At 42.9% G+C, this 27,876-nt stretch overlaps 3 protein-coding genes across 3 annotated transcripts; 2 read left to right on the top strand and 1 right to left on the bottom strand.

Moving 5' to 3' along the window:
* Positions 1-5,311: 5,311 nt before the first annotated feature.
* On the bottom strand, positions 5,312-9,041 carry LOC109471128 (fos-related antigen 1-like). The gene is made up of 3 exons (XM_019770353.1): positions 8,782-9,041; positions 7,577-7,798; positions 5,312-6,903 (listed from the first exon to the last, which is right to left on the bottom strand). The coding sequence occupies exons 1-3, from the start codon at positions 8,884-8,886 to the stop codon at positions 6,157-6,159; spliced, it is 1,074 nt and encodes a 357-aa protein (XP_019625912.1). The 5' UTR covers positions 8,887-9,041; the 3' UTR covers positions 5,312-6,156.
* Positions 9,042-9,433: 392 nt separating this feature from the next.
* LOC109471127 (opsin-3-like) lies at positions 9,434-22,170 on the top strand. Its single transcript, XM_019770352.1, has 6 exons — positions 9,434-9,949; positions 19,638-19,963; positions 20,271-20,437; positions 20,588-20,723; positions 20,867-21,205; positions 21,414-22,170. The coding sequence occupies exons 2-6, from the start codon at positions 19,676-19,678 to the stop codon at positions 21,648-21,650; spliced, it is 1,167 nt and encodes a 388-aa protein (XP_019625911.1). The 5' UTR covers positions 9,434-9,949; positions 19,638-19,675; the 3' UTR covers positions 21,651-22,170.
* Positions 22,171-22,333: 163 nt separating this feature from the next.
* LOC109470992 (lysocardiolipin acyltransferase 1-like) lies at positions 22,334-27,140 on the top strand. The gene is given in 7 exon segments (XM_019770117.1): positions 22,334-22,679; positions 23,443-23,536; positions 23,538-23,669; positions 23,960-23,969; positions 24,296-24,484; positions 25,349-25,612; positions 25,743-27,140. Coding segments are annotated over 6 exon segments (1,128 nt in total). The 5' UTR covers positions 22,334-22,679; positions 23,443-23,497; the 3' UTR covers positions 26,237-27,140.
* The last annotated feature ends 736 nt before the right edge of the window (positions 27,141-27,876 follow it).

Raw genomic sequence — 27,876 nt, 5'->3', positions numbered from 1 at the left:
CAGGCCGCCGTACCACCGCCGCTGTTTTGGTCCGAGGAATGTGTGCGATCTGATCTTCCACGCAGGCCAATCTGACTGGGCACCCCATGTGACGCTGACGTAGGGTATTACACCATACTATTTTTAGCAAGTGACGTCTGACCACGTGACTGGAACCGACCAATAGCTGTTTGGGATGACGTTGCATCAGATGATGTAATGCTGTCACGTGACCTGGGCACAGAGGCAACCCCGCAACCGCGGCAGTTTACTTGTGTTTACCTAACCTCTTTGTGTCTGCCGCTGAACAAAGAAAACGTCATAGGAAGTGCAAATACCTTTTGTATGCATTGCCCCCAGGTATAGAGGTGTGTCTGAAATGAATACGATCAACAGTTGTTGTTTGTTATAAGGTTTATAAAAAATATGACAATAAGTTTGTAATGAAACTGTTAAAATATATCAGTTTGTTGGTTAACAAAATTGAACATGTGTCAGTGTTGACTATGTTGTTATTTTTCTTTTCATTGGCAGAATAACTGCACTCACCATAGCAGGTCACGGCACGCAGGTACACAAATGAGATCACGTGATAGGCAGAGAAAGTGCTAGAACCGATACAAAACACCTGATCTTGCAGAGGTTAAAAATGGGCAAGTCTTTCAGTTTGTAAAACTGGACAGATGACCTGGAAAGTATACCTCGAATGTCAGAGACTGCATGAAAGTAGTTGGTCTCCTCTTGAAGCACACACGAGTTTTGGCAAGTCTTTTACAACGCATGATAAAAATTACAAAAAATTCCACCTTTTGCCCATCTTAGCTAAGATTGTGCATATCGTATAATCTCCAAGCAGATCTTTTGGTGGGGGTAAGACAGTATCAAATTGGCCAGTCTGTATCCATTTCCCCACCCAAGATCTGCCGGCACTCGAACAGGGTGGGGAAATAGATACAGACTGGCCAATTTGATACTGTCTTACCCCCACCAAAAGATCCGCTTGGAGATTACATATCGTATTACAAACGTAGTGAATGTAAAATAGATAACACATATGTAGTTTGCAAAAGGACCCAATTGATTGGTTGATTGATACGACTCGAGCGTTTTTCTAGCTATGGTGAAGGACATTGTATACTCTATATAATGTCCTTGCTTTGATGCTGGCATTTCACATCTCTAGAGATCTTGTTGACTTTGCGTAGGCAACTCCATGGAGCCCTGACCCTCTGCCATCTGTCGTTACACGGTAACAACACTGTTATCTGCATGATCCTGCATCCGCTAGTTGTAACCGGATATTGTTTGATATTATGTCAAACAGCATTACTACTGATCAAATGAAGTAACTGCAGATAATCTCAAATCCCATCTGTAATACAGCCTATCCACGGACCTTTGTGTGAACGGTAGAAATGCACGGCTGAAGGAACCGAATTTATCAGACTAAAAACATAAATTGAAAAGGTAACATATCTAGCCATGGGCATCTATCCAATACTAGTACTACGGTACTCAATAACACAACAGGTGACGTCCCTGGTGTATTTAAGGACCTGAGCCATCTCTTGAAGAACCTACAGGTCGTTGACACCGGATGGATACGTCACAATGAGCTCCTGACGTGTCATTAATCCACCGTTCTTTCTATGACTATTTACTTGTGTATTGTATCCCTATAAGTTTAACGATGATGTTTTTATATTAAAAAGTATATCATAGGTTGTCTTTTACAACATAACATGTTACTGTGTATAAAGGTTATTAGCATTGGTGCACGAACTCGGGCTAAATCAGGTCATTCTAAAATCAACAAACACACGGGGTGTGTCAACACGGCGTCTGGTGTGACGTGAGCGTTATTATAGGCAGCTTACGTTACGTCCGACCGGTGGTCACAAGACGCCCATGTCAGGTTTTATCTTGGGTATGAGCAAATTAAATATCTTGGTTGTCGGGACGAGGTACTATCATAGTTGGAAATATTAGGTAGACAAGACATGCAAGCATGGAATTAGGTAGAGCAGGGAAACGGTGTACCCATTTGAAATCTGTGGACTAGCAAAACTGATAAAAATGGGAAAACTATTGTTTTAAGCTACAAGTTTCTTCAGTTTGATTTTGTACATTGGCAATGACTGTCATTGGTTCATCATAATTCCGTTTCTATAATAACACAAGTTCAAATTTCCCGGGCAACGTCCATGATTATACGACGGTGGAGGGAGTAAAGAAGATAATCCCCTAGTGCCTGTTAGAAGGCAAAATCATAATGTTTCTAGCTAGAAAAATGCTACTTTTTCCTTTTCAACGTCTACTTGGAGATTATTAGTATTCTGGATTCAGGGATTCCATGCAATACTGACAACCTCCGTAGGCGGTGACGTGGTTTAGCCATGGATGTAATTTTTACCTCCATGGTGTAGCTAACTAAATATGGGTCAGACATCATCATCCGGCCTGAGAGACCAACAATTAATGTTGTCGCGTGTCTTGCGCTCCAATTCTTCTTTATGATTTGGAAATTTCTACTATTTTCCAGACAACACTGGCGTCGCATACATTTTTATGCTGCACTGCCTGCAAACATGGGCACCTGACTATGCCTGATGTTATCGCATTCTAGCTGGCGCGGTGGTGGACATTGTTCTTGATGCGACTCCCTCAATGATACAAGATGTGTAGTTATGTATGCTAGGTCTCGCAGTGACTCATAGTGATTCAGCATAAATAAATACCAAACCGTCGAAGCTACCAACTTGTTGAATAAGTGATTTACCCAGGGGAAAACCGGTTGAACATGACACAGCTTACATCACCATGACCTCATCACAACAGTCTTGCCATAACAGCATCTCCCAGCGACGTCTAGCGATTATGAAAAGAATCGCGGGCAAGGCCAGCTTATTAGTACTACATATGTGTAATGTGCACAACTGAGTGTTGATGCTGTGCAGTTTTCAACATCACTAAAAACCAGAAAGTGATCAGAGGCTTGGAAATCTTTAACATAACGGTCATGCGAAGTGGTTAGAAAGCATCATGGACATGAATACAATAGTGTACCCCCCTCTTCCCCCAACATACACACATAATCCTTCCTCCTACTTGTGGTTCAATCATATGTCCATATGCGTTACATTGATGCTTTCGATATTCAACCATAGTATGGCAAACTCCTAAGAATTTTCAGCATGGGAAAAGGAAAGCCGAAAGAAATTGTGATAAATGTGATGACGAGAATTAATTTTTGATATATGAAGCCGTGGACCATAATTTGATGTTTACATTCTTGCACCAATTTTGGTATCTAATTGGCTCAAAGCAAGTCATTATCTCAGTAATTGCTGCCCGACTGTAAAATTTGGTTAGGTGGGAAATGTTTCCACATTAAGAGATGAGAGGTGACATCATTACGTGATGTCAGCCCCGGCAATAAGCGTATTAACAACCGCAACGCTCGCAACGACTCCGTCGTTGATGGAAATGTCGATAATGATTGATGTGGGTCATGGACAACCCTCCATCTCTCGGACACAATATTGGTAATCAGATGGCACACTTACTATCAGCGGGTCAACTACACCTGGTAGGGGTTTACACGGTGTGCTGAATGGTCAGACATGAAATAAAATTACCAATCTGAATTCATAGAAATTAATACCTAGTTATTCAACTGGTTGATCGGAAGGTGGGGACTGATACCTTTTGTTCAAAGCGAACACGACTTGGAGGGATGAGTGGATAACAGGAGAGGGGTTGGGAGCTCATTACAACTTTTCGAACAAATTAAAAGCAATCACGCTTGTTTCTATGAACAATGGTTCTGGTCACGACATTCAGCTCATGCCATATGCTGACGTCATGTCTTGCTGAGACCTTGGAGGCTTTCCTGCATTCTCAGGGGAACTTGGGAGTCGATAGAAACTTTATTATGTAGTATGACATCAACCTCTGCCTCCCGTGTAAGCAGTACATGGCTGCATTTTCATCAGCCAGTACGACTACAACAAAGTTTAAGGCCGACTTTAGACTGACGACGGTATACGATCGCACGACAATCGTTGTGGGCGACGGCTGGCTTTAAGTACCGCTGGCTTTAAGTAGCACTGCGCTCAAGTTTACCTTCTTTGCAATGGTACACAGGTGTTCATTTGCTCCTGGAATCTACAAGATATCCAAAAACACTGTAGGCCACAAAGACTATCCGGCCACAATCCTGAATATTTTCTGGTTAATAAAAATCCTGTCTTTGTCGGCAACATTTAGATAATCTTTGAAATTCACGCTAACTGCTTCGCCATACATCTTTATTCTCAGTTATAGTATTCATAGTTGTAACAGCGTACGCATCTCGTAATGACTATTCATGATCATTCAACGACTTGTGGCTACATGTCATGCTGCTGTACTCGTACCGCCGGTAGTGGCGAAACTTCACGTGACCAATAAAAGTGTTTTAGGAATTATCTACTTCACACGGTGCGTTTGTAATCATCTTTCATGCCTGTTATATATATAAAACTTTCAAAGACATCTCCCCTGGGATGTCCGGATGACACCCAAAGCCAAACTACCCTTCCTCACTCAGTAACAACATGACTGACTTGCACGGACCAATGGACGGTCTGAAGTCGAGACGGTGACGTAATCGCCTGCCTTCAATCACTCTTGAAAGCCCGGTACTACAAGTCTCCGCTTCACTGTAGGTAGAAGGGAGGAAGTTTATTGAACCTCCCTACTGCTGAAGGTACAAAACGTAATGAGTCATTGCAGCGATGATGTGTGCAGATGGCATATTCCTCGACAACTATCGTTATAAGATAAGCTTATCTTGTGCGACGTGACATTTGACAAGATACTATCACACTGCCCACACTATGATCTTCCCTAGCCCCCATTGTTAAGGTTCAGGAAGGGTGATTCAGAGGCTCCGTTCTGAACTCAAGCCACACTAACCCATTTCGATTATGAACCACTGTTATTCAACGGGTTCTTTTACTAAATTTTTTCACATTCCAGATCCCCTTTGATGCCTTTGATCATGATCTCCTCCCACCCCCACCCGGGCGCCGTAGGCGTTCATCCCACCCCACTGCACACTCTGGCTGCATAAGGGAAATTACAAAATTCCACAGCAATGTTGACTACTCTCCCATTACCAAGGCCATCAAAGGTAATCATACAACTACTGATGTGCAGCTCAAGAAGTTTGTCCTGGGTGCAGATACTTGATTTCTTGACTACTTTGTTATACATAATGCATGTAGCAGGTTGTCAAATGTCCATATCCCCCTTCCCCAGCTTAAACTAAGAAAAGCAGAAAAACAAGTTTGAGGTTCATAGTCCACTTTTTATTTTATCAAAATATAACACTCTGCAGAGACAAAATGCCTGAATAAATAACTCAAGTCCTTTAGCAAGAGAGCTGTCCAATGAACATGCATCTCCATGTTAACATGCTAGATGACATCATATTTTGGTATAAATATCAATGGCAGTACTGTCATACATAATTAAATAAGTTAAGGTATTTCTTGAAAATAAATAATCTGTTTTGCATAATAAGAAGTCAATATATCAAATTCCTCCACTTCATCATAAAAGCAATAAATAGCTATTTGGTATGTATGAGTCATACCACATATACATATACTGACTGCTCATTGTGGAGCATAAAAACAATGCCAGGCAATAAAAGTCCTGAATCACACTTTGTTTTTGGTTCACTTATGATTCATCATTAAAGAAGCCCAAAAATTTCCATGTATGGTATTGCACCAAACCCCAAAAGGAGAAAGTGACTCGCCAACTGAAAGTAGGGCATGAGGCAAGTCCCTTTGACATTTAACAATGGCTATGGTTAATCCACTTGGCTGTGGACTAGGGAGCCATCTCTGAGTCACCACAGTACAATGTCCCCTCCCTGCTGCCCTGCAGTCCAGCCCTGCACCCTGAGAAGTTCCATGTTACCGGCACACTCCTTCCCTCTGCACACCCTGGCAGTGTCTGCAGAATTGCTACCATATGCTCTATACAACTCTACTTTCTTGGCCATGCCTGTTGGCCCTCCAATTTTCATTTTATATCTCAAATCCTCTTACAAAATCCTTATAAAAGCAAACAGTAGGTCTTTGTAATACAATAGGATTACTAGTGTCTTTAAGCCCTGGATGATCACAAGGAAATCCACCTGGGCGAGGTAGCCTCAGGCGTGCTGTCACTGGCAGAACCTGAGCTGGAGCGCTGCACCTGCTGAGCACAGGCCTGTCCCGAGGTGGGGAAGGGAAGGTCCAACGTCTCCGTGACATGGGGATAGTTGAAGAGGGAGGTTGTCATGGAGGAGGGCGTTGTTGCCATGGTGAATGGGTTGGGCTCAGCAAACACTCCGTCCATGTTTGGGATGGTAGGCGTGGTCAGAGTTGCTGACGTGGTGAAGGTGTCAAAGTCACTGGAAGCCGTCACAATGGTGGGCGTGTCCAGGGACGACATGAAGGACTCCAGAGTGGTGGTGAGGTTGGGCGTGGTGAGAGTGGGCGTGGTCAGGGCGCAGGTGGTGATGCTGGGTGTGTTGAGACTGGGGGAGGTGGTGATGGCAGTCAGCGGCAGGGTCAGGTTAGCGGGTTTGGGGGAGGTGGACTTGCGACCAGGGCTGCTGGAGGGGGTGATGGTGCTGTCTGAGTCCGAGTCTGTGCGTAGCTTCTTGCAGGCAGGCTTGTGTGCCTGGAGGATGAACTGTAACTGTTCCTTCTGAGCCTGCAGACTGGCGATCTCTGCCTCCAGCCCAGCCTTCTCCTCCTCCAGGTCTTCAGTTTGTGCAATCAGTTCTTCAGTAAGGTCACGGCGGCGGTTGCGGCACTTTGCTGCAGCCAGCTTGTTCCGCTCACGGCGTACACGGCGCTTCTCACGCTCATCATATGGCAGCTATGAAATAAGGAACAAACAATTTAGTGACATATTCTCAGTTGAATGGTGATTCTGCATGCTAACCTGTACATCCTGGAGAACTTTTATTTCCATCATTGACAATCAAGTAAAGCTACGCTTTTCTACCTGTCTTAAGATTGGTTTTAATTAAATCCCAGGAAATTCTTGAAGTGCCATCAGGTATTGACACAATAAGCTGGGACTTCCTGTACCAGGCAGTTTGTCTGTTGTGATAAGTACAATTACACCTCCCTGTGGTTCCCTGAGCTGGCCTGGCACAGGAAGTGGTGGGTGGGGAGGGGGGTGCCTGTCCTCAATGGGGGTCAAATCAACTATTCAATTGAAATGCCCCACATCAACAGGAAGTCGTTTTAAACACACAGGAAATGGAATTTGGGTGAATGACCTTACAAGAGGTTATTGACACAATGGTAGCATATGGTTTTGAATGGATGATTGGAAATTTCATGGAAGTTTCAAACTTTCAAGCTCTCTTCAGGGACTACATTTGGACTGTTCTATTGACCACTTGAGAATGTATAGGTCTAGTTGTCATTTTTTTTCCAAATGTTGTATTAGAGACCTGGGCTTGCTACTCTATGCCTTCAAGTATGACATATACATATAGTCTCTGGTAGTGATGCAGGATAAAGTAAAGTACTGAACCCACCTCGTGATCTGGGATGCGTCTCCGGCGGCGTGCTGCGGCTTCCAGCAACACTTTGATTTCTGGGTTGTTTGCCACGTTGACTGCATTGGTGAAAGCTGCAGGAGTGGCAGAGTTGGAGATGGCATTGGAGGTGGTGACCATCCACTGCATGTTTGGGTCTGATGCGGCGTTGGCCAGTGTGTTCAGGTTGGATGTAAACTCGTTCCCAGATCCAGCAAAGTCCTGTTGAAATGAGAGGAAAGGTTGTTAGCCTTGCTTATATATGTGTGTACTCACACCTACATACTGTTGTCTATGACATATCCTGTCTCAAGTATCCCTTGCCTGGGAAAGGCCCCTCCCCTTCCTTTACATCATAACAGTAACATTATACATGTGCTACCTTTCTTGTAGGTGAAAGTTCTAGTAGTTTGCTGCTGATAACATTACATGTCTATTTGTTCCAATCCAAACATAACTCAAGCCTGTCATTAGTTTAAACGTTGTGTGTCTTTATAATTTTCCTCCGTTTCGTCATATTCCTGTTCCCGAATTTAAAAAAAAATATTCCGTAATGTCATGATTGCGTCACGTCCCTTCCTATTGCTCAAGCCTCCAAACTTCCTAACGGTACATACGTCACGTAAACTGAAATGTGTTCCCATGTCAACAGTATCATGACGTTTATTCATTGAAATTATGAGTTCCTTTATACAAAAATACTTTGTGGGGCATACCGGTGTTGTGACGTTTTTTTCCTATTTTAATTTCTGGCGAGATCGTTGGAGCATGCCGCACGTGTACTATTTACAGTTTTCCCAGTTACGCAATCATTTTGTCAGGGGAGGGGGGCGCCTCGCTCGTGGCGCAGCATATAAAATAACGTTATAACGTTAACAAGTTACCGTAATACGAATTTCATCACGATCATCGCCAGAAGAGTTTTTTTTCTTCTTGAGAACCTTCCGTAACACAGCTAATAAGTTTCAAATCACAACATTTTGGAGAAGCAAGAATATTCTACGAGGGAATAAACTATGGACATGATCGTAACGTACAAACAAATGTGTTACGCTATCTACCCGAGGCGAATTGTAGTGTTACGGATAGCGCCAAATACATCGTGTGGGTTGCCATCGGATAAAAAATGTTGTGTCAGATTTTTGCTGACACATACGGTACCAGGCTGGGCGTGTCACGGACACGGGAGAAACAAGCGAACGTACCTGGCTTGCTGTAGTAGCCATGGACGAACAGCTATCGTCGGACATGATAGACGCGGGACTGCAGTGGCCCGACCCGTCCAGCTCTCCGATCAGCTTGCCGTACATTTCCGAGAAAGTCTGGGTAACCGTCGTGTCCAGAGAACTTCCGTACACTGTGGGGTCAAGTAGGCGGTACCAAGCTTCCGGTGTCTTGTGGTTTTACCGTGGGTTGGTGGACAGTGTGTTCTCCGTGAGTCACTCGTTTGAAATGAGGAGTGGGGAAGCCCTGCATATAAGTTATACAGCGAGTACTCCATGACGTCACTGACGTCATGGTTTAAAAATAGCCAGGCCCAAATAAGGCCTGGAGGTCCTGTGATTGGTCACGTGTGATGACGTACACAGAATGTTCTGGATTACCAAGACTGAATCACGCCGCGCGGTCGATATGCGGCTGCTGTGGCGGCAAACCTCAACGCTCCTCATTTTGATAATTTATATTGTTGTTTTGATGACTCAGAACCTCCAAAGAAGGTAGTAATTTACTATTCAGACTTACAACTTGTCCCCATGCATGTCCTCACATCCAGACCGATTTTGGATCAAATAATCAATTCTCCCAAGTGTTGTTTTAGCTCTGACGTCAATCACCATGGGACTGACGTGTGTGTTTACAGTTTATTTGCTGCTACCTTGGCGGCGGCCGTGGTTTGTATTGTTCTGAGTACCCTCAGGCACAAATAGCTACGTGTGGTTTTCATTACGTAAAAACGTAGATACAATTGTTCTATACGTTATTTGGGTGGGGTGGGGTGGAGAAACACTCCCAAATAAGCAATTGTCGAATCATGACCATATATGTACATAACTGATCGGGCATCCTTGCGCGCGAAAATTCCAACGAGATTCCTATAGCCAATGGCGGGAGATATTCAAAGCACTGTAATAAATATTTAATCTTATTAATTTCGAGCACCGCTTCTTGGAAACCGGGGCCGAGCCGGGGCCACATGTCCTGGTGACGCGCTGTGGTCCTGATGAATTTTGCAGGAGGCTTCCCGGAAGCCGGGGCTGTGACTGGCCATCATAATTCCTTATCGGGTAAAAGAGGAGGCGTTCGGAGGCTGATAGCCCGGTACCCTTCATAACTCATTTACCTGCCACATTTATTCTCGATTCTGCAATCAAGGTAGGGATACTGGGTCCTAGGATAATATGGGTTACCGGTTTAGCGATATTGGGGTCAGAAAGAGTCTAACACTAGTAACGTTAACAGTGAAAAGTGTAACTGAGAAAGTGTAAGTTACATTTCGAGCCGCGGACTAAATCTCGAAGGGTTATATATCCAAAGGGAAAGTCTTCATCATACTACTATTTTTAAATACTATTTTTAATGCTCTAACTACTACTAAAAATCTCGTACATTTATGAGGAATTGTGGTTGTATTAATTCTTTTCGTGGCTCATTTGTTCTTCCTAGCCTGGGTTTCTGTAACGTTATGCAGTATATTATATATTTATATTTATATCATACCCGGGCCGCGATATATATATATATATATAACGTTATAGGGTCTTGAATGCGAGAAATTGGATTGACGATAACTAACGTACGGTACGTAAGTAATAGGCTAGCCTGGGTTCCAAACCCAATCACACTGGACAGAAAGTATCTCAGTGAGCTGAGATACTTTGTGTCCAGTGTTATTGGGTTTGGGACCCAGGCTAGTAATAGGCTTGAGCCGTGTCAAACTCAAAGTTTAATTAATAGCTTAGATCTACAACAGTTTCTTTATCTGCAGGCCACCTGGTCCAAAAGTGTGCCTGGTTGGGAATATTGCTACTCTGGCAGAGCTTGGCATGGACAATGTATTTGAGCTTGTTTGAACCGAAAGCTTGGTAGAGGTTCAAAGGTCTGACTGAATGATAAAAGAACAAAGTTTGCACAGTGACGTATACACCGGGGTATTACAAGGTTTGCAAAACTGCCATCGATTTTGAGTCTTATATAATCATTTGCATTATTTAACCCAATTGGCCTAGTCTCTACCCAACTGTCTTACAAATTGTAATTCTATGACCGGCTATCTCTCTATCAGCCTATATTTCTGGCAATCGATAGAGAGACTAACAAGTCTGTAAGATATGGCTAAGATGTTTATTCACGGTCAACAATTATGTCCGGCCTCTAGCCTACCCTAATGAAACTCCTGCCGACGATCATCGTTTGTGACAAAAAAAAAAAAAAAAAAAACGATAATAGTGATAGAAATACCGTCGTCTGGCAACCCACCTGCTGCATCTGCTTGGAGATCATACTTACTGTTACTACTTGTTATTCTTCGTCTGTTTATTCTACTAGTATATCATGCCGTGGCAGTATTCATAACACGCACTGAATTTAGCCACAGGTCATTGGCATTTGCCAACTGTAGCTGGGAATTTTATTTACTTTACACCGTTTTATACCCATGCTGCTTCCATTTATTAATGATCCTCGCCGATTGTAGATTTTGAGATCAATTAACTTAATGCCCCATAGGAACAAGCTAAAATCTTCGTGCAGCTTTCGCAAACATACCTTGGACCAAAGTTACTAATGGAACAGGGGATCTTCCATGTCCTCCTTAGCGAGGATCACGTGATTAATCGGTCCACTCCATCAACCTCTCCCAACCGATCGGAACTGCCGTCTGGATACGTGGTGGTAGTGACCATCTGCGACTGCGTAGACCGCGTCACACCTTGACGATGGGTGGGGTTCCGGGACACCAGGATGTCCACTTCCGTACAAACATCGACAGGGTTCCCTAAAACAAAACAGAAGGTTTTGATGTATATATGTATCAGGGCGAATATCCTCGCCTATCCTTAAGAGTACCTGGTAGGCACGTGTTTGTGTGTTGAGGAGGGCGGATATGTACTACGAAAAGGAAAACACATACTCTCCAAGCAGAGGTTTGGGGTTATTTTTAGCGTGTTTTTAGTTTTTTTTTTATCGGGGTTTACACTTGATTTTTTAACCACCAAACCCAACTGGAACAAGACTGGCAATGAAAACATACATTGCCATGGCGACGGTGGTTGCTGTTAGGGTTATTGTTTGCATGGCACTGCCATCATTTCATGATTTTTTTCTAGACAGATACAGTACACTCCTCCCCTGAGTGCATAGTGAACGAGCCCCGGGGTCACAGAAAGTATGACCATCTGGGGCAGGCAGGTCTTCAGGGTTCCAGGAATGCGGGCATAGATGTGGGTCACAGAAATGCCTGTGGACATTCCGCATGCCTGTGGACATTCCGCTTGCCTGTGGACAAAAATGCCTATACAATTCCTAGAATTCTTATTTTATCTATTTAGAAATAGTAGCAATGTCGCCTGTAGAGCAGAATTAGGTAGATGCTTGGTCCAAATGGGCACAACCTCACACTCCCTTCAAATGGATGCTCTCCTCTTACAGCAAAGCCTTCCAACAAATACCCGTAGACTAACTTTACTGCAACGTGTTAAACTTAAAGACATACCGGTATTAGATCACAATGGATACTCCTCTTTGTGGCATTCCGAATCAACATTGTGACCCTGAACATGTTGGGGGAAATGCTGAGAAAGACTCTGACTTACAGATATACACATGTCTTCTTCAGTTTACAAGTCTTTACAAGAGAGAAGTCAAACCCTTCAGACATAGTTTTAGACATAGCTATAATTTTAGACAAATACCTTTCATTTGTAGATTTTAGTTATTTTATATACTGCTCTTCTTTTATGCTTGTAACTGGCAATTAGCCTCCGGGGCCGGGGCATGAACAGGAATATGAATCAGCATGTGTCTGCTCAGTTGTGAATGATCTGTTCAATTTCCACAATGTCGCAAGGGTTTCCTGGAATTTCACTTCGTAGGAAAGTGGTCCAGAATGTAGGACATACACTTGAAAGGCATGTGGGGAATCCTGGAATGTGGACCAGAATGTCAGAATGTAGGACATTTGAAAGGCATGTGGAGAATTCCTGGAATGTGGACCAGAATGTCAGAATGTAGGACATACACTTGAAAGGCATGTGGGAAAGGAATGTGGGTATGGTTGTAGGTATGTGAGGAAAGCAGACTGATTGTCGGCTGAAAAGAGAGATCACTTTGGCTTGGTTTGAGGCAGTCATCACAGGGAGGTACAGATTTGCGGCCTGAGTTCAGAGATTATAAGCCTGGTAACCAGTCTCAGCGGGTCAGCTTAGAGGTGTTTTCCGATCCCATCAGGGAAACACGGCGGTCTGTTTCGCCACTACAAGGGCTAGTTTTCAGTTCTGTGTGGTTGTCCAAATGGGGACCTTCCACGTGCTTCTTACGGCCTGGCAATCCTTAGAATGGTAATACAACATCCAATGTATTTATGAATAAAAAGAGCCATATAGGACACCTGTGTCGATCGTAAAAAGTAAAATCTTCCTCTGTTGTTGGAACTGTGATAGATTTGTGTGATTTTTAATTTTAGGTGAAACGTAAGTCTGTTATAAAGGACTATTAAATGTACAGGAAATAATCTGCCATTGAGAATGATTACCCGGGGAATAATTGTCCTATAACAAAATTGATCTAGTCGAAGGATTTGGTTATGCTTACCTAACGTTAACAACCTATTAAGTTGAACGTCAATATCTGATGTCCACAAGAAATATTATATTAAACTACATATGAGACCTCACCTATCGAAAATGTACACAACCAATTCTGTAAAAATGTTCTTGGTGTATTTAGAAATAGTAAGCAATGTCGCCTGTAGAGCAGAATTAGGTAGACTTCCTTTAGATACAGATATTTGTATATAGATATACTAGTAGTTAAATTCTGGTTATGCTTGGTCCAAATGGACACAACCTCACACTCCCTTCAAACGGATGCTCTCTCTTACAGCAAAGCCTACAAATACCCGTAGACAAACTTTATTGCAACGTGTTAAAGACATACCGGTATTAGATCATAATGGATACTCCTCTTTGTGGCATTCTGATAACTCACATTGTGACCCTGAACATGTTGGGAAAATGCTGAGAAGGAGACTTACAGATATAACGTTACACATGTCTTCTACAGTTATAAAAGAGAAGTCAAACCCTTCAGACATAGTTTTAGACTTAGACGTAGCTATAATTTAGACAACCTTTCATTATGTGGATTTTAGTTATTTTATATACTGTTCTTCAATGTTCTTTTATATTTGTAACTGGCAATTAACCTCCGGGCATGAATTTGCAATAAACTTCTCAATTATTATAGAGAGAAAGATATAGTACCTGTTCAAATGCAGCAGAGTTGAAGACTGTCGATGATACGTAGGGGAAGATGTTCTACACTAATTCAGAAAACTCACTTACTGCTTACATCATTAACATCATGGGAGCTATAGCTATATGAGCTAGATAATGTTGCATGGGAGTGGACAGGGATGTAAATCAGCATGTGTCTGCTCAGTTGTGAATCTGTACAATTTCCACAATGTCCCAAGGGTTTCTTGGAAATTCACTACATAGGAATGTGGGCATAGATGTGTGTCAGCAAAATCCCAGACATGCCTGTAGACATTCCATTCCTGTGGAAAAAAATGCCTGTGCAATTCCTAGAATTCTTGCAAACTGCACACAATACTGTACCATTAGGCTCCCCCCTGAGGCGTCGCCAAAAATATCCAGTGCAAAAGAGAAACCCCAATAAAAAAGCCTAAAAACACGCTAAAAATTAAAAATAACCCCAAACCTCTGCTTGGTGGGTTTGGTAGGAAAAAAAATCCAGTGCAAAAGAGAAACCCCTATTAAAAAAGCCTAAAAACGCGCTAAAAGTAACCCCAAACCTCTGCTTGGAGAATAGAAAACACACCCATTTGAACAATGATGTCTCTGTGAAGCAGTCCAGGGTCGTTCAAATGAATGAATTGAACCGATGGAGAACCGTCGCTGGCGACACATCGATATAACCTGGAATTTGTCACAGAGCCATTGCCTTATATTTGACTTGTTGAATATTCAGTACTGTATATCATTTAATTTAATTACAGTAATTGTAATACTTACTTCGGCAGCTTTCTTTCTGTAAACGTGTGTAGTCGTGCATGGGGGCGGGTATTTGACTTTTGTTAAAAATTGTATGAATCAATTGAATGTTTCAAATTCCCAAGGACACAAAGTATCAAGTATCTCGGAGATACTAAATTTTTCACCAGTAGCTCCCGTGACTGTCTGTCTCCATGTTTTATCACCGTGGTCCGGCAGGAGGAGCCGGTAATATAACGGTAGCACGCCGCTCTTGATTACGCAATATCCCATTGCAAGAAGCATTTACTATACTGACAATTTGTTTGTATTTTCTTCAACTCTTCTCTCGATCGTACTTTGCTTAGAAACCGATCAAACACATCAGGTCATATAAGTTACTTACCCACTAACGTTTCCAAAGTCTTTGTTAGGCAATATGTAATCGTCTTTTATGAATGAAAATTGTTTCAATAAAGGTATTAATTGATTTACATGTATTTATTAATTCGTAAATTCTTCACTCTATTCTTTCAATAGAAGCTATCATATGTCTTTTTCATAATGTACGTAGTCTTGACATCTCAAATACCAAATGGAAAATGATAGTTACCTATTACGGTTCTTCAAAAAATTTCGAAGAGAAAAGATCGAGGAGTCCAACGTATGGCGGAAACCTGTGCACCTGTTTGTAACCTATCACTTGGCCCTTTGAAAGTGTTTGTACGCTGTGTCGCCATTGCCTTGTCACATACTTGAGGCGGAGTGTTTGTGTTCACCGCATGATAAGGCCACACCAAGTCAATTTTGTGGATGACGTCCGCGCGCGCATTGATTTTGGCCTGTTCCTAGAAAAAACCCCAGAAATTCCGCTTATTAGGATCCTGTAACCAAAGAGTCACGACAGTGCCGCAAATAGGTTTGCACGGACCAAAGCTTATGAAGCATCAAGCAAGACTTCCATTAGGAATTCAGTTTGGTACATGATGCCACATTTGAAGAAACTTGCTGACCGCTCCATCTATCTCCCCAAAGCACAGGACGACAACTGCTGTTCTACCTGATTTATTGCTGTTTTGATGATGAATAAAAGACTCGCAGGTTGCTTGTTACACTGTGTCACCTCATTCAATTTGCGTCCTAACATTTGTCGTCTCTTTCTAATCTAGGCATCTTGTTTTCTAGGGCCCTTCTTGTTTTTTTTCGCCCTCTCGCATTAGATTTAAGGTCTCCAAAGGACGTCATCCATAAAATTTACTTGGTGTGGCCTAATGTTGTAATGTTGTTTCACAGGGACGGGCTTATGTTGTCTCCGGGGCCGGGTAGAAATGAATACGAATGTTCGGACTGTCTGGACGATGACCACACCCTGGAGTGGCTAGCTGTATGGTACCTCCCGGATCTGATGTTGGTACGAGGGGTGATCCAAAAGTTCTCGGCCTCTCCCAAAAAACGTGATGGCAGAAAAATTTTTCTTACACTATTTTTTAACATAGTCTCCTCTAACTTCAATGCACTTGGTCCAGTGATGTTCCAGCTTTCCTTTCCCTTGTGGAAGAATATTTCGTCTTAAGCCCTTCAAAATGCCTAAACCACATCAATGACGCCATCATCACCATCAAAACGTTGACCACGTAAGTGGAACTTGAGTTTAGGAAACAGGTAGAAGGCCCACGGTGCTAGGTTAGGTGACTAGGAAGAGTGGGGTAAGACTTCAAAGCCAAATTCGTTTGCTGCTGCCACTGACCCCTGTGCCGTGTGGACAGGTGCGTTGTCAGCACGTCAACTTGGAGCTTTTCTCCCCTTTTCTCTGTGATTGTTGCCCTCAAATGCCGCAATTCTGGTGCACAGTACACCCCATTGATGGTTGGACACTTTTGCAGGTAGTCAATAATGATTACCCCCTCACTGTCCCAGAAAACAGAGGCAAAAACCCTTTCAACGGGTAAAACTCGCTTGGGATGCTGGGAACCGTTCTTCGTCAATTATTTGCTCTGCTGTTTTGATTCGGGGTGAAAGTGGTGAACCCATGTCTCATATTGGGTGACAAATCATTTGAGTAAGTTGCCCTGATGGACTGAATTCGTTCCTTGAAATATCCAGCCTGTTTAACGTGTGATGTTCAGTCAACATTCTAGGCTCCCACCATGCAGACAAGTTGCTCATCCCCAGGATGTCTGACAAAACATTGTGAATTGTACCACAAGTCAGGCCAAAGAACCTGCTACATGTTGGACAGTCTCACATCTGTCATTTACTACCATGTTATGGATGGCCTCAACTGGATTGTCCATGGTGCTGATTTGTGGCATCCTGACATATGTTCATCTTTTGTGCTCTCCTTGACGCGCTTAGAACTAGCAACCCAGTTCTTTGTGGTTAAATAAGAAGGGGAGTCATCACCAAGTGACTTGATCATGTCTTTATGGATTTCCCTAAGAGACATAGTTTTTTATCGATACACTTGATCATAGCACACGCTTCTGGTGCGGCCATTTTGTGATTTTGCCCTCACCCGCCCCATTTTCACGGGGCATCATTTGCTAATTAATGAATGTAAAAATTTGCATTTTTGTGGGCAGTGATGTAAGACGTCATAGTATACAGTTATACCAAAGAATACGCGTTTGACCTCTATTTTCTAGGTGAGGCCGAGAACTTTTGGATCACCCCTCGTACTTTACACAAGAGATCCTGACCGACCGTCCTTTAGCAAACTCCACATGAAGACCGTGGCCCACAACTTCGCATTTTCAATTTTCGCTCATTAATTGTGTGGCTGTGTTTAAACCGCAAATAGGTAATAACTATGGCTCCCAACGTGTCTCGAGATGATTGAATAACTTCAACATTTCAACATTCAACTTGAATTTTTAGAACCATTGCAACAGCACATCACAGCAAAGAGGTTACGTGTTGCTACTCAGCACAAGAGGTCAATGAACTGTAGTTGCAGGACACGAAGTTCACCTGTATGGGCTGATGTAACGGGAGTTACGGGCCCACAGCTCCCTGGTTCCTGAGCAAAGGGCAATGAACTACAGCGACGGTCACTCACACGCGCATGACCTTCCATTTCCGCTTGAGCGCCTGTGTGTAACCGCGAAGGTGAACCACAATAACACGGAACTGCCGAGTCTGCTTGGTCACCCTGACTTGAACGATGGGGCCATCTCCGGCCACGAGCGGATGGAAACAGGAAGTCGTCTTATGTAGGGATTTTCCCTACAATTCCGTCGACCAAGGGTTTTTAACAACGAGGTTTACCAGACAATGAATCGGATCTCATTGTACTACCTGACATCATTCTGGTGTTCTCGACTCTTCTCGAATGCAATGCTGTCCTGTCATTTTGCAAACTTTCATTCCGGCTAAAACTTACGAACAACTGAAATACCTCCTCGAAATATTAACTGCATCTACATATTTTAGAAAACTCACACAGAGGCGCTACTCATACCGTGAAAGCCATAGACATGTTGGAAAGACAGTATCTGGTAAAATAAGTTCGGGCACCTAAGAACACTCAGATCAAGGACATGATTTCTCTGTAGTCTGTAATAATGTGAAGCTCCCCGGGTAAGTGAGTGTAAAGGCGCCCCGTTACAAATCGGATGGCCAGGCTAGACATTGTAGACTTTACTAGGACTGCTAGGACAAACCGCGCTCCCATGCGAATCTAAGATAGAATTGCAGCTGGTCCACAACCACGCTAAGAATAGGACGAGGTATTTGTCACGTTCAAAGGGAGGGTCAACATTCGGCGAATTCGGCAGGTCAAATGTGGTTGGGCTGTCTTTTGTCTTAGCCGCGCCCCCACGGACGTCATAATATGATGGTGCCAAACTCTTGCTGGTGTGTACGCAGAAGTACCTACGTAATCTCTGGTGACGTCAGAGTTACTGGTGTGTATCGGTTGCCAAGCGGCGGCTTAGGGCTAAACGTACAAAGAGTAATTACCGAGAACCAACATGGCAAGCATGCATGACAAATAAGGAACAGTCCTTTACGACGAAGAGAGGGTAAATTGAACATCATGAAGCATTTTTGGAAGTAAAATTTTGTTGAAAATTATCAATAAAACTTGCACATTTTTTTAAAATGTCATTATATGTACAAACCAGACTTTTTTTGAGAGTGAGTTCATAGACTATAACAAATCACGCCTACCCTTTGGACGGCAAAAATACTTTATGTCAACAAATAGCTTGGTACCGTCCCGTTTGGGGAGGGGGGTAGAGGTCCAAAGTGCAGATGAAAATGGCCAAGGAAAGTAACTTTTGAACAAGAAGCTACTCTCGCTGCGTCTCGAGGACGCAGAATTGCCATGAATGCCCATTGTGGTTGGAGGCTCCCGGGGATGAATCTTTAGAAGAAAACACTATCTGCCGCAAAGACAGGCAAGTTGTGGCTGTTTACGTCTGGTTCAGGAGGAAGTCGCCATATCTGACAGAGATTAGAGAGAACAGGTGGTTGATATTTAGATCTTCCAGGCCATCCGCGGCGAATTCTTCACGCACGACGCCTGGATACGTACTCTCTATTATTCACTTGCAACTACGATCTCGGCTCAGTCTGCGTCCTAACCAAAACAGATGTCTATGTCATTCTCTAACTAGTTTCACACGGTGTTGTCTTCACCAATCCACCAGCGTCCTACATCGTTGGACACCACAGTTTGCCCAACATTTTGAACAGTAAATATTACCGTCATGTCAAGTTCGCCATGTTCCAGAATTGGTGCTCTGCACATAGCAGTTTGAACAGTTGATGACGGGATCTTAGGGCACAGAGGTCTTGGTCACTGGCACGATTTCTTGGTATCATAATTATTGTACAATTGGTTCAAGAAATTTCAAGGGGAAACGTTTAAAAGGAAGACAGGACAATGTCAGCGACTGCCGCCAGTCTGGCGATAGGCTCCATCCTGAGTGTGGTCGGCCTAGCTGCCCTCGTTGGAAACGTCCTGCTGCTTGTAGTGTTTGGGCGGTCTCGCCGCCTGCACACCTCCTCACCTACCACCTGCCTCATCGCCAACGTAGCGGTGGTGCATGTCCTGGCCGTGCTGCTGTGTAACGTCCCCACCATAGCGGCGGCACTGTCTGGAGTCTGGGCCATGGGACAAGCCATGTGTTTGGTGCAGACGTTCTTCCGCACGCTGGCATTGTTACTGCAGGTTTGTCGACTTTGATTTTTCTCAGCCTTAACTTGCTGATGACAATTGCAGAACGAGATTGCCTTCGTTATACGTACGGGTAAGCGTTAGTCCCGGTTCTATTGTGTCATTAGGACAAATGTGAGATACACACTGTTTGGTTTGTTGAAAGGTACTTGCAACAATATGATGACAATGTCGATGTGCTTTTGTAAAAAAAGATTACTGGTTTTGAGTTAGAGGTACTTGTAGTTTTTGGATGATGTGCTGGTATTTGTAATCCATGTAAACTCAAAAGTAAAATATATTCACTTCAAACTCCCCACAGGCTCACACGCTGTCCGTTCTGGCCTTCGAGCGGTACCTCCGGATTTGCCGCCCACTGAAACACGAGGAGGTGTTCAGCGGCACGGTGGTCATCATCATCCTGACCGGCCTGTGGTTCTGTGACACCATCATTGCGCTCAACCCGTTCTACGGCTGGGGGAAGATCCTGTAAGGCGCGCCATGGGCGTCATGTTCTTCTTGAGCACAGAAAAACATTTGTGGGAATCTGAAATTGTATTGGCTAGCACAAAAATGTAACCTAGATTCATTGTTTTAAGTATTCTATTTTAAAGAGTTTTATGCTGTCTTGATTCCCAGGTTCGACCAGGATGGGTACACTTGCGACCTGGACTGGGTGAAGTCGGAGTCGCTCCTGATCTTCACCACGCTGGTGGCACTGGTGGTCCCCATGGCGGCCTCCGCGGCATGCTACATCGCCATCCTCGGCAGAAAGGTAAGTCTCTATAGGTATATGCCAAAAGTGCACACTGTCAGGAACGGAGGAGGCGAGGAAGAGGGGGAAATACGTACAGAGACGCTGAGGCAGAGACAGGCTAATCCTGTTATGACTACATGTGCTTTATTTACCGAACTCAGGTCTTGAGGCTGCGGAAGAGGGTCTCACCAGCATCCACCACCGAAGACGAGTCTCCCAGCCAGAATCAGGAGGAGGAACAAGGAAACAATAACCAGGAAACTTACGCCGAGAAACTTCGCCGCCAGGAGTACCGGCTCCAGAAACTCTTACAAACACACGAGATGGGTTCTAAGCCTGTAGCGGAGAAACTACCACAAGAGGTCAAGAGGAGGACCAGGGAGGGGCAGTCTGAATCGGACAGTGAGTTTGAGGACTTGCCTCCTCCCCGCACAGAGATCGAACACTCCAGGAGGGAAGCCGAGTTGCGAGCCTGGAAAATGAGATACCGACCGAGAGAGGTTAGTCGGAGTATCTAGTAGTGAACCTAATGCACGGGTGGTACCTTGGACACGAGCGCAAATCAACATTTTCTACATGTCAGGAATTACAGAAAGAAATAGAGAAAATCTAACAACTGAACTCGGTATGATAATCACTGGAAATATACATATAGTGGTCGCTTTATGTTCAAGGAATATTCACAGTAATTACTGGTTTATTTTTCAGGTCGCCCTGGCAAAGACGACGCTGTTGCTAGGTGTGGCTTTTCTCATCTGTTGGTTACCATACTTCGTGGTGACGTATGTGGAGTCCTATGCATTAGTGAGCACTACAGCTGGGACCCTGATCGCTCTGGTACTGGTGCACCTCAGTACGGCTGTGAACCCCTACATCTGCGTTGTGCACAGTCACAAGTACAAGCGACACTGCAGAAGGACTCTGAGCTGCAGGAGGGCGCTTTAAACAGTATACTAGTACTACGGTGTTGTGATTGATTCGGACATTTCAAGTTACACCATAGCCCAGTCAATATCCAATACATGCATTTATCCATATATATACAAAAATATAATGCTTCCATGAGCTATTCTGGCTCACCTTCGCTTTCAAGGTATGCGGTATGTTTTCTTTTGCGTTTATTTGTGTATTTTTGAGGATGTCAGGATCATAGGAATATCAAAGATGACTAGGCATGCTGAGGCTCATCCTGAAGACCCCTAGTTGCTTCTTATGTATAGCAGGGGCTTTATTTGGAGCTGTGATTATTGTAGTTTGAGATGTTTGTAATGTCAGGAAAACGGAAAATAAAGAAAATAGAGCAAGGCGGTCACGTGTTACTTTGACTTTACAATAAAGAAACAATCCATCAATCGTGTTGGCTTTAATGATCTACCCCTATTTATGATATGATTAACTTATTACTGTCAAGAAACTGACCAGATAGACTTAACGTTAACGTTAACATCTTCATTAAAAGTGCAACAAAAATTAAAGTAAATCTTGTTTTATCGTTTTTTACTTCACGTACCTTTACTACAAGCAAGCACGACAAAAAATGCTATGGTATAACAAATTTTCAAAAGCAAATCTCATACATACGAGCTGAGAAAACATGACATCCAAACTAGTGATATGTTGGCATTCTTTTGGTAGTTTTGCACCCCTCTCTAGTGGAGCGCGTTTTTCTCTCTGGAAATCGATTTTGTTTGATATGATGGCGTTGTTTTGGCGCTACGTTACCGCCAACCCCCCACATATCATTACCTTTCTTCAAGGACGTTCGTTGAACGTCCTTGCTTTCTTATACCGTCATAACATCACCACCTTACAATGCACCTGTTCTATGAGAGATTGCGCTGACCCTACTTTCCCCCAGCATGCCTTGCGTGTGGTACCGTTAACCTTTAACCCCACACAACGGTCCTAGTGCGGAAGTGCAGCAGCAGCCAGCAGCTGGATCTCTGTGTTTAGTTCACACATCACGTTCACAAGGTTCGTACACAGATATTCTCTCGTCTGTAACGCGGTCGGTGGTCCGGAGCTTTCAACTACTTTTATATGTATCCGGAGGTGTTAGTTATTAGCTTGCACGTCTTTGAAAATGAGCTTAAAACGGGCGGGAATGTGCAGGTGCTGCAGTGCGGGTGTCATGACAAGATTATGGTAATTTGTAACGGGCCCCAAGGAATCGCCATGCTGACCTGATAGCCCGAAGAAATATAGCCAGAAGCTGAGAAACGTCATTTTCTCTACCTGTCTGTCTCTGTATTGTATGAATCAGTGCTGTTTTTACTTAATTTCCTGACATGCACGGCCAGTGCACTGATGCATGCATGCTGGAAACAAAAGGAGAAAATTATTTATATGCAGGCATTCCCGCAAGCACAAACGCCCACATGACTGGTGTATGACACACAATTAGGCACGTTACCATGTAGATTTGTCACGCTATTAGCTGTTATACACCAGTCATGTACTAGGTCCAAGGAGATGCAATTTTAGATTCAAATCTAATTTACATTACATGCAAATCAGACTCATTAAAATTTATCTTTCAAACTTAATGGCCACTACCGGTATTTTATATGCATACATTCAAACATACTTGCATGCATTGTACAATGGTGCCAGTGGCATTATTAATTCAAGAACTAACAACAGTAACATATCCCAATTTAGTGGAAAGATGAATTTTCTAGTGTTCAAGATGTAATAATGACAATAATGTTTGGCCGATTTTTCTCCACGTGAACAGAGCCATACTTCAGTACAGCCTACCTCCATCAGTAGGCTACACAAGAGATGTGGTCATGGCAGAGAAGCTGGCTGGGTGGGACGCTGTTTGCTTCCCTGATGTTCTTCTCATCCTTCTTCGGTACCATCTACATCCTGACCCCAATGCTCCCGCTGATGTTGATACGACCCAAGTGGTACCGTGCAGTCGTGGACCAGTTCATCGCATGGTGGGAGACATTTCCAGTGGTAAGCTCCCAACTAACTCACAGCACCTCCAAAATCTAACTTCAACCTTGTTTTCGGAAGCCACATCAATAATTGATTTGATGGCTGTTTTTTTTTACATCAAAATTGTACATCCATCATCAAGTGGAAGGGTATTGAATTTCAGAATACAGGGGGTAGACATTATGTTTCAGCCTTTATTGAGGGAAAATTTGTGTTCTGTTCTGTACTTTAATCTGTCATCTGAGAATTTGATAGTGATCCAATCACCCTTATCTGATGTTTGCTCTTAATCTTATCTGTCCATGCAGGCTCTTCTAGGTGAGTTTGTCGTGTGTCCTATCTACAGCAGGTTTGACCTTTGTGATTCATTTAACCATCCTTATCACAATGTTTCATTATGTTTTAGACTCTATTCTATTGTCATGTCAATGATTAATTTGTATGGAATAACATAATGATAACATTGTACACTGTACCCTACAGTTGTGTATTGCAGACTTGTTGAAGTTACACCAGTCCCTCATTATAATGACATAAACCAAATCCCAAGATACGACTCATTGTTGTGATCTTAGAATAGAAATATTGTATATACAAAATTTGCTTTGCCGAAACTGTTTCCCTCCTGTCCATGCTGGCTGCAGAGCTTGTGTATGGTGTTAGGGTTCGTCTGACAGGCGACGTGATCCGGCCGGGGGAGCGCACACTCATCATCATGAACCACAGGTCACGTCTGGACTGGATGTTCCTCTGGGCTTGTCTACTGCGCAGGGGTCATCTGTCCAAGGAGAAAATCATCCTCAAGACATCGCTTAAGAATATCCCAGGTCCAGGTGAGGCTTCTGTTTCACTGAAATTGCCATGTTAAAATGCCAAATATTACCTTGAGCAGATACGCTACTGGCAGTGGGAATATGTGTGCCATGATTAATCAATGTTGGAAAAAAAACAGATTCAGTCACATGCTTTGCTGGTAAATTGTTGATGGAGCTGAGGCCACATCAATGTGAATTATGTCAGGATGCTGATTTGCCAATAGTGGAATCTATTTCTGATAATATTGTTTAATATTTATGTAGGGGGAATTCCAGAGGCAGTTCATCTGTTGACATAAGCATACAAATGACTCCATATTGATACAAGACTCTTCAGTTCAGTTCAGGGGATGCAGCTCAAATATCTTGATCCTTGATGGGATAACAAACATTGGGAAATCACTAGTATTGTGTCATCATAATTGCCAGGGAAATTTTGCTTCAAAAGGTCCTATTTGTAAACATTTCTTATGATGGATTAATTACCAGAATCTCTGGTCTCTGGTGTGACTACGGAAAGCATCTAGAGCTGCACAACTCAAGATACACAGTTGTAAGTCTATTTATGATTTGATGGTTTATAAAGGTCATGAAACAATTAAATGGGAATAAGGATTTCACTAACATGCACATAACTTTTATCTGTACTACCACAGGTGTGCTCATGTATGGGGCTTCATGCTATGTGTTTGAGAGAGAGAGTGTGTGTTTTAGTGTGCTTGGGATTGTATGATATCCTCATGTACATGTATTTGCAAAACAAATCTGTGTGGAGCAAGTTGGCTACTGTCTTGTGCCTCTTCACTAAAGATGCAAGTGCCGGTAGTCCTTGTGGGCTGAAGTTGACAGCAGGTGAGTACACTGTTGTTGTTGTTGTCCCAGGTTGGGCCATGCAGGTGGGCTGTTTCCTCTTCATCAAGAGACGATGGGATGAGGATGAAAAAATCTTTAAGAGGATGCTGAACTACCTGACATCCATCAGACATGCAACCCAGCTGCTGCTCTTCCCAGAAGGCACAGACTTGACTGAATACACACGCAAACGTAGCAATGACTATGCAAAAGAGTATAACCTTCCGAAGTACAACTATGTCCTCCATCCAAGAACAACAGGATTCGTCTACATTGTGGAAAAACTCAGAAAAGGTAGTTCAAGACACATTAATCACTCATGACTTCACTTAAAAAGAGAAGGTCTTTTTGATTTGAATAATTGATGATTTTTTCATCAACTAGCCAGTAAAACATTTATCATTTCTCTCCTTTCCTCAACCAGCCAAACAACTTGATTCCATCCATGACATCACTGTCGGCTACCCAGCCGGGGTCCTGCAAAATGAGATGGACCTGTTTGCAGGCCGTTTCCCAAAGGAGGTTCACTTCCACATCCGCCGGCACCCCCTGCGCACCCTTCCCAACACCACAGGCCAGCTGGAGCTCTGGTGCACCACCCGGTGGGCAGAAAAGGAACTGCAGCTCAAGGAATTCTACCAGAGGAAGCGGTTCAAGGACTTGAATCTTGTGGATGGACGAAAGTCAGCGAACCACCTGCGGAAGGAGCAGGTCAAGGCCATCCTCTGGCTCTCCATCCTCTTCTGGGGCAACTTTGTGGTGATGATGCTGTACCTCATGGTCACCAACTTTTTCATCCTCAAAATGACCATCATCATTGCTGTCTTCTACATTATCGAAGGTCTCATCTTTGGTGGGGTGGAAGACATGGAGATCAAGCTACATAATGCAGTCTGGGGGAAACTGCCATGGAAGTGATATGAGTGCTTTCAGGGCAGTGTAAATATTATAGTAGCAAGGACTGACCTCTAGTAGAAGAACTATTTCCTTCATCTGATGCTGGTGAAAGAACAAATAAACACAAATGTTTACTGGCTGATAGAAATCATTTGTCACCCAGGCTAGAAAACTCTATGATATTTCTATATTGTGGACAGTTGGCAGAAAAAAAAGTGTAGACACAAATGTCTTTTACTTTGTAATTGCATCACATGGAATTATAAGTACAAATACCAACAAATATGTCTTATGGAATAAGCTAACGAGAGCTAACACTTGATTGCAAGCAAGAAGACACAAACATGTTGTGATTTGTTTTGCAAAGGATAGTAGAGTGCAGTATTGTGTTAGTATGTGATAAATATTTCTGTGAAATAATGATGCAGTATCACTTTATTCAGAGAAATACCCTGCAGGCAGCTTTTATTTTAGACAATATTGTATAACATTAAAGAAAAAATTCTATCTCCAAAAATTTAGATTTGTTATGAATTCTTATGCTACTTCACTACAGTCAAAGATATTCATCACCTTTCCATTGGCATGTACATGTATTTGTGTTTGTATATGTTGCCAAAGATTTGTGTCTCCCTACAAAATTGCAGTAATTGTACAATGTAAGGGCTGTGCAAATAGTGAAAATAAGAGTGTGATTAGTAAGCCCAAAGTTCAAATCATAGGCTCTGTAAAGAACTGTTAAGAATATCTAGAATTCTTTGTGATTCTTCTAATGCCCATAGATTCCATGTATTGAATATTAAGTCAGTAATGCAAGAGTTAAATGTGGTATTTACATTATGTACTAGGTATTTGATAATTTGATTATAAACTAGAAAGGCCGACATTTGCTTGGGAGCAAATGCAGCAGATGGCTTCACCACATCCCCCATACCGAAAATGGATCTATCCCTTGATGGCTGCCAATAGTCTATACCCCCATGCAGCAATGAAATCTTCCAATGCCGGAAAAAGCCAAAAAGCCCAATTTTACATAATTTTTAAGTGGTGTATGTCAAAAGCGTGAATGACATTCTTTGGACATGTGTCCAAGGTATCCCAATACCGAATTTCAGGTCATTCGGATTGAATATTAGGGCACAGGAGCCAAAAATTTACATTTTTGGTCCAAAAATAGCCAAAAAGCCCTATTTTTCACAATTTTAAAGTGGTGTATGTCGAAAGCTTGAATTAGGTTTCGCAGACATATGTCCAACGTATCCCCATACCAAATTTCATTGTTTTCATTTGGTTTTAGTACCAGGGCTCCAGATCCCAAAATGTATATTTTTTGCCTGAAAATGGCCAAAAAACCCAAATAAAACAATTTTTCAAAAAAATGCGTCGGGGTATTGGCCCACTCTACGTCCATGCCAAATTTCAGGTCATTTGGCTGAAAAATGGCTGAGTTGAATCCCTTTAAAGAGATGGCAGGATGAGAAGAAGAAGAAACATGAGGGAACACAATATGTCTTCACCACTTTGTGGTGAAGCCATAACTAGAACACTTCATAGAATCCAATGTCAAGAATGCAAAATATTATTTATTGCTACTTACATCGCTATATATACATCATCTGTTTGGTCTCTTAAAATCAATTTTTATGTTACTTGATGTAAAG

This window comes from Branchiostoma belcheri, unplaced genomic scaffold, assembly GCF_001625305.1.
Source record: "Branchiostoma belcheri isolate BF01 breed outbred unplaced genomic scaffold, Haploidv18h27 scaffold24, whole genome shotgun sequence".
Lineage (NCBI taxonomy): Eukaryota > Metazoa > Chordata > Leptocardii > Amphioxiformes > Branchiostomatidae > Branchiostoma > Branchiostoma belcheri.
The sequence above is the reverse complement of the archived record's forward strand: the minus strand, read 5'-3'. Positions and strand labels throughout refer to the sequence as shown.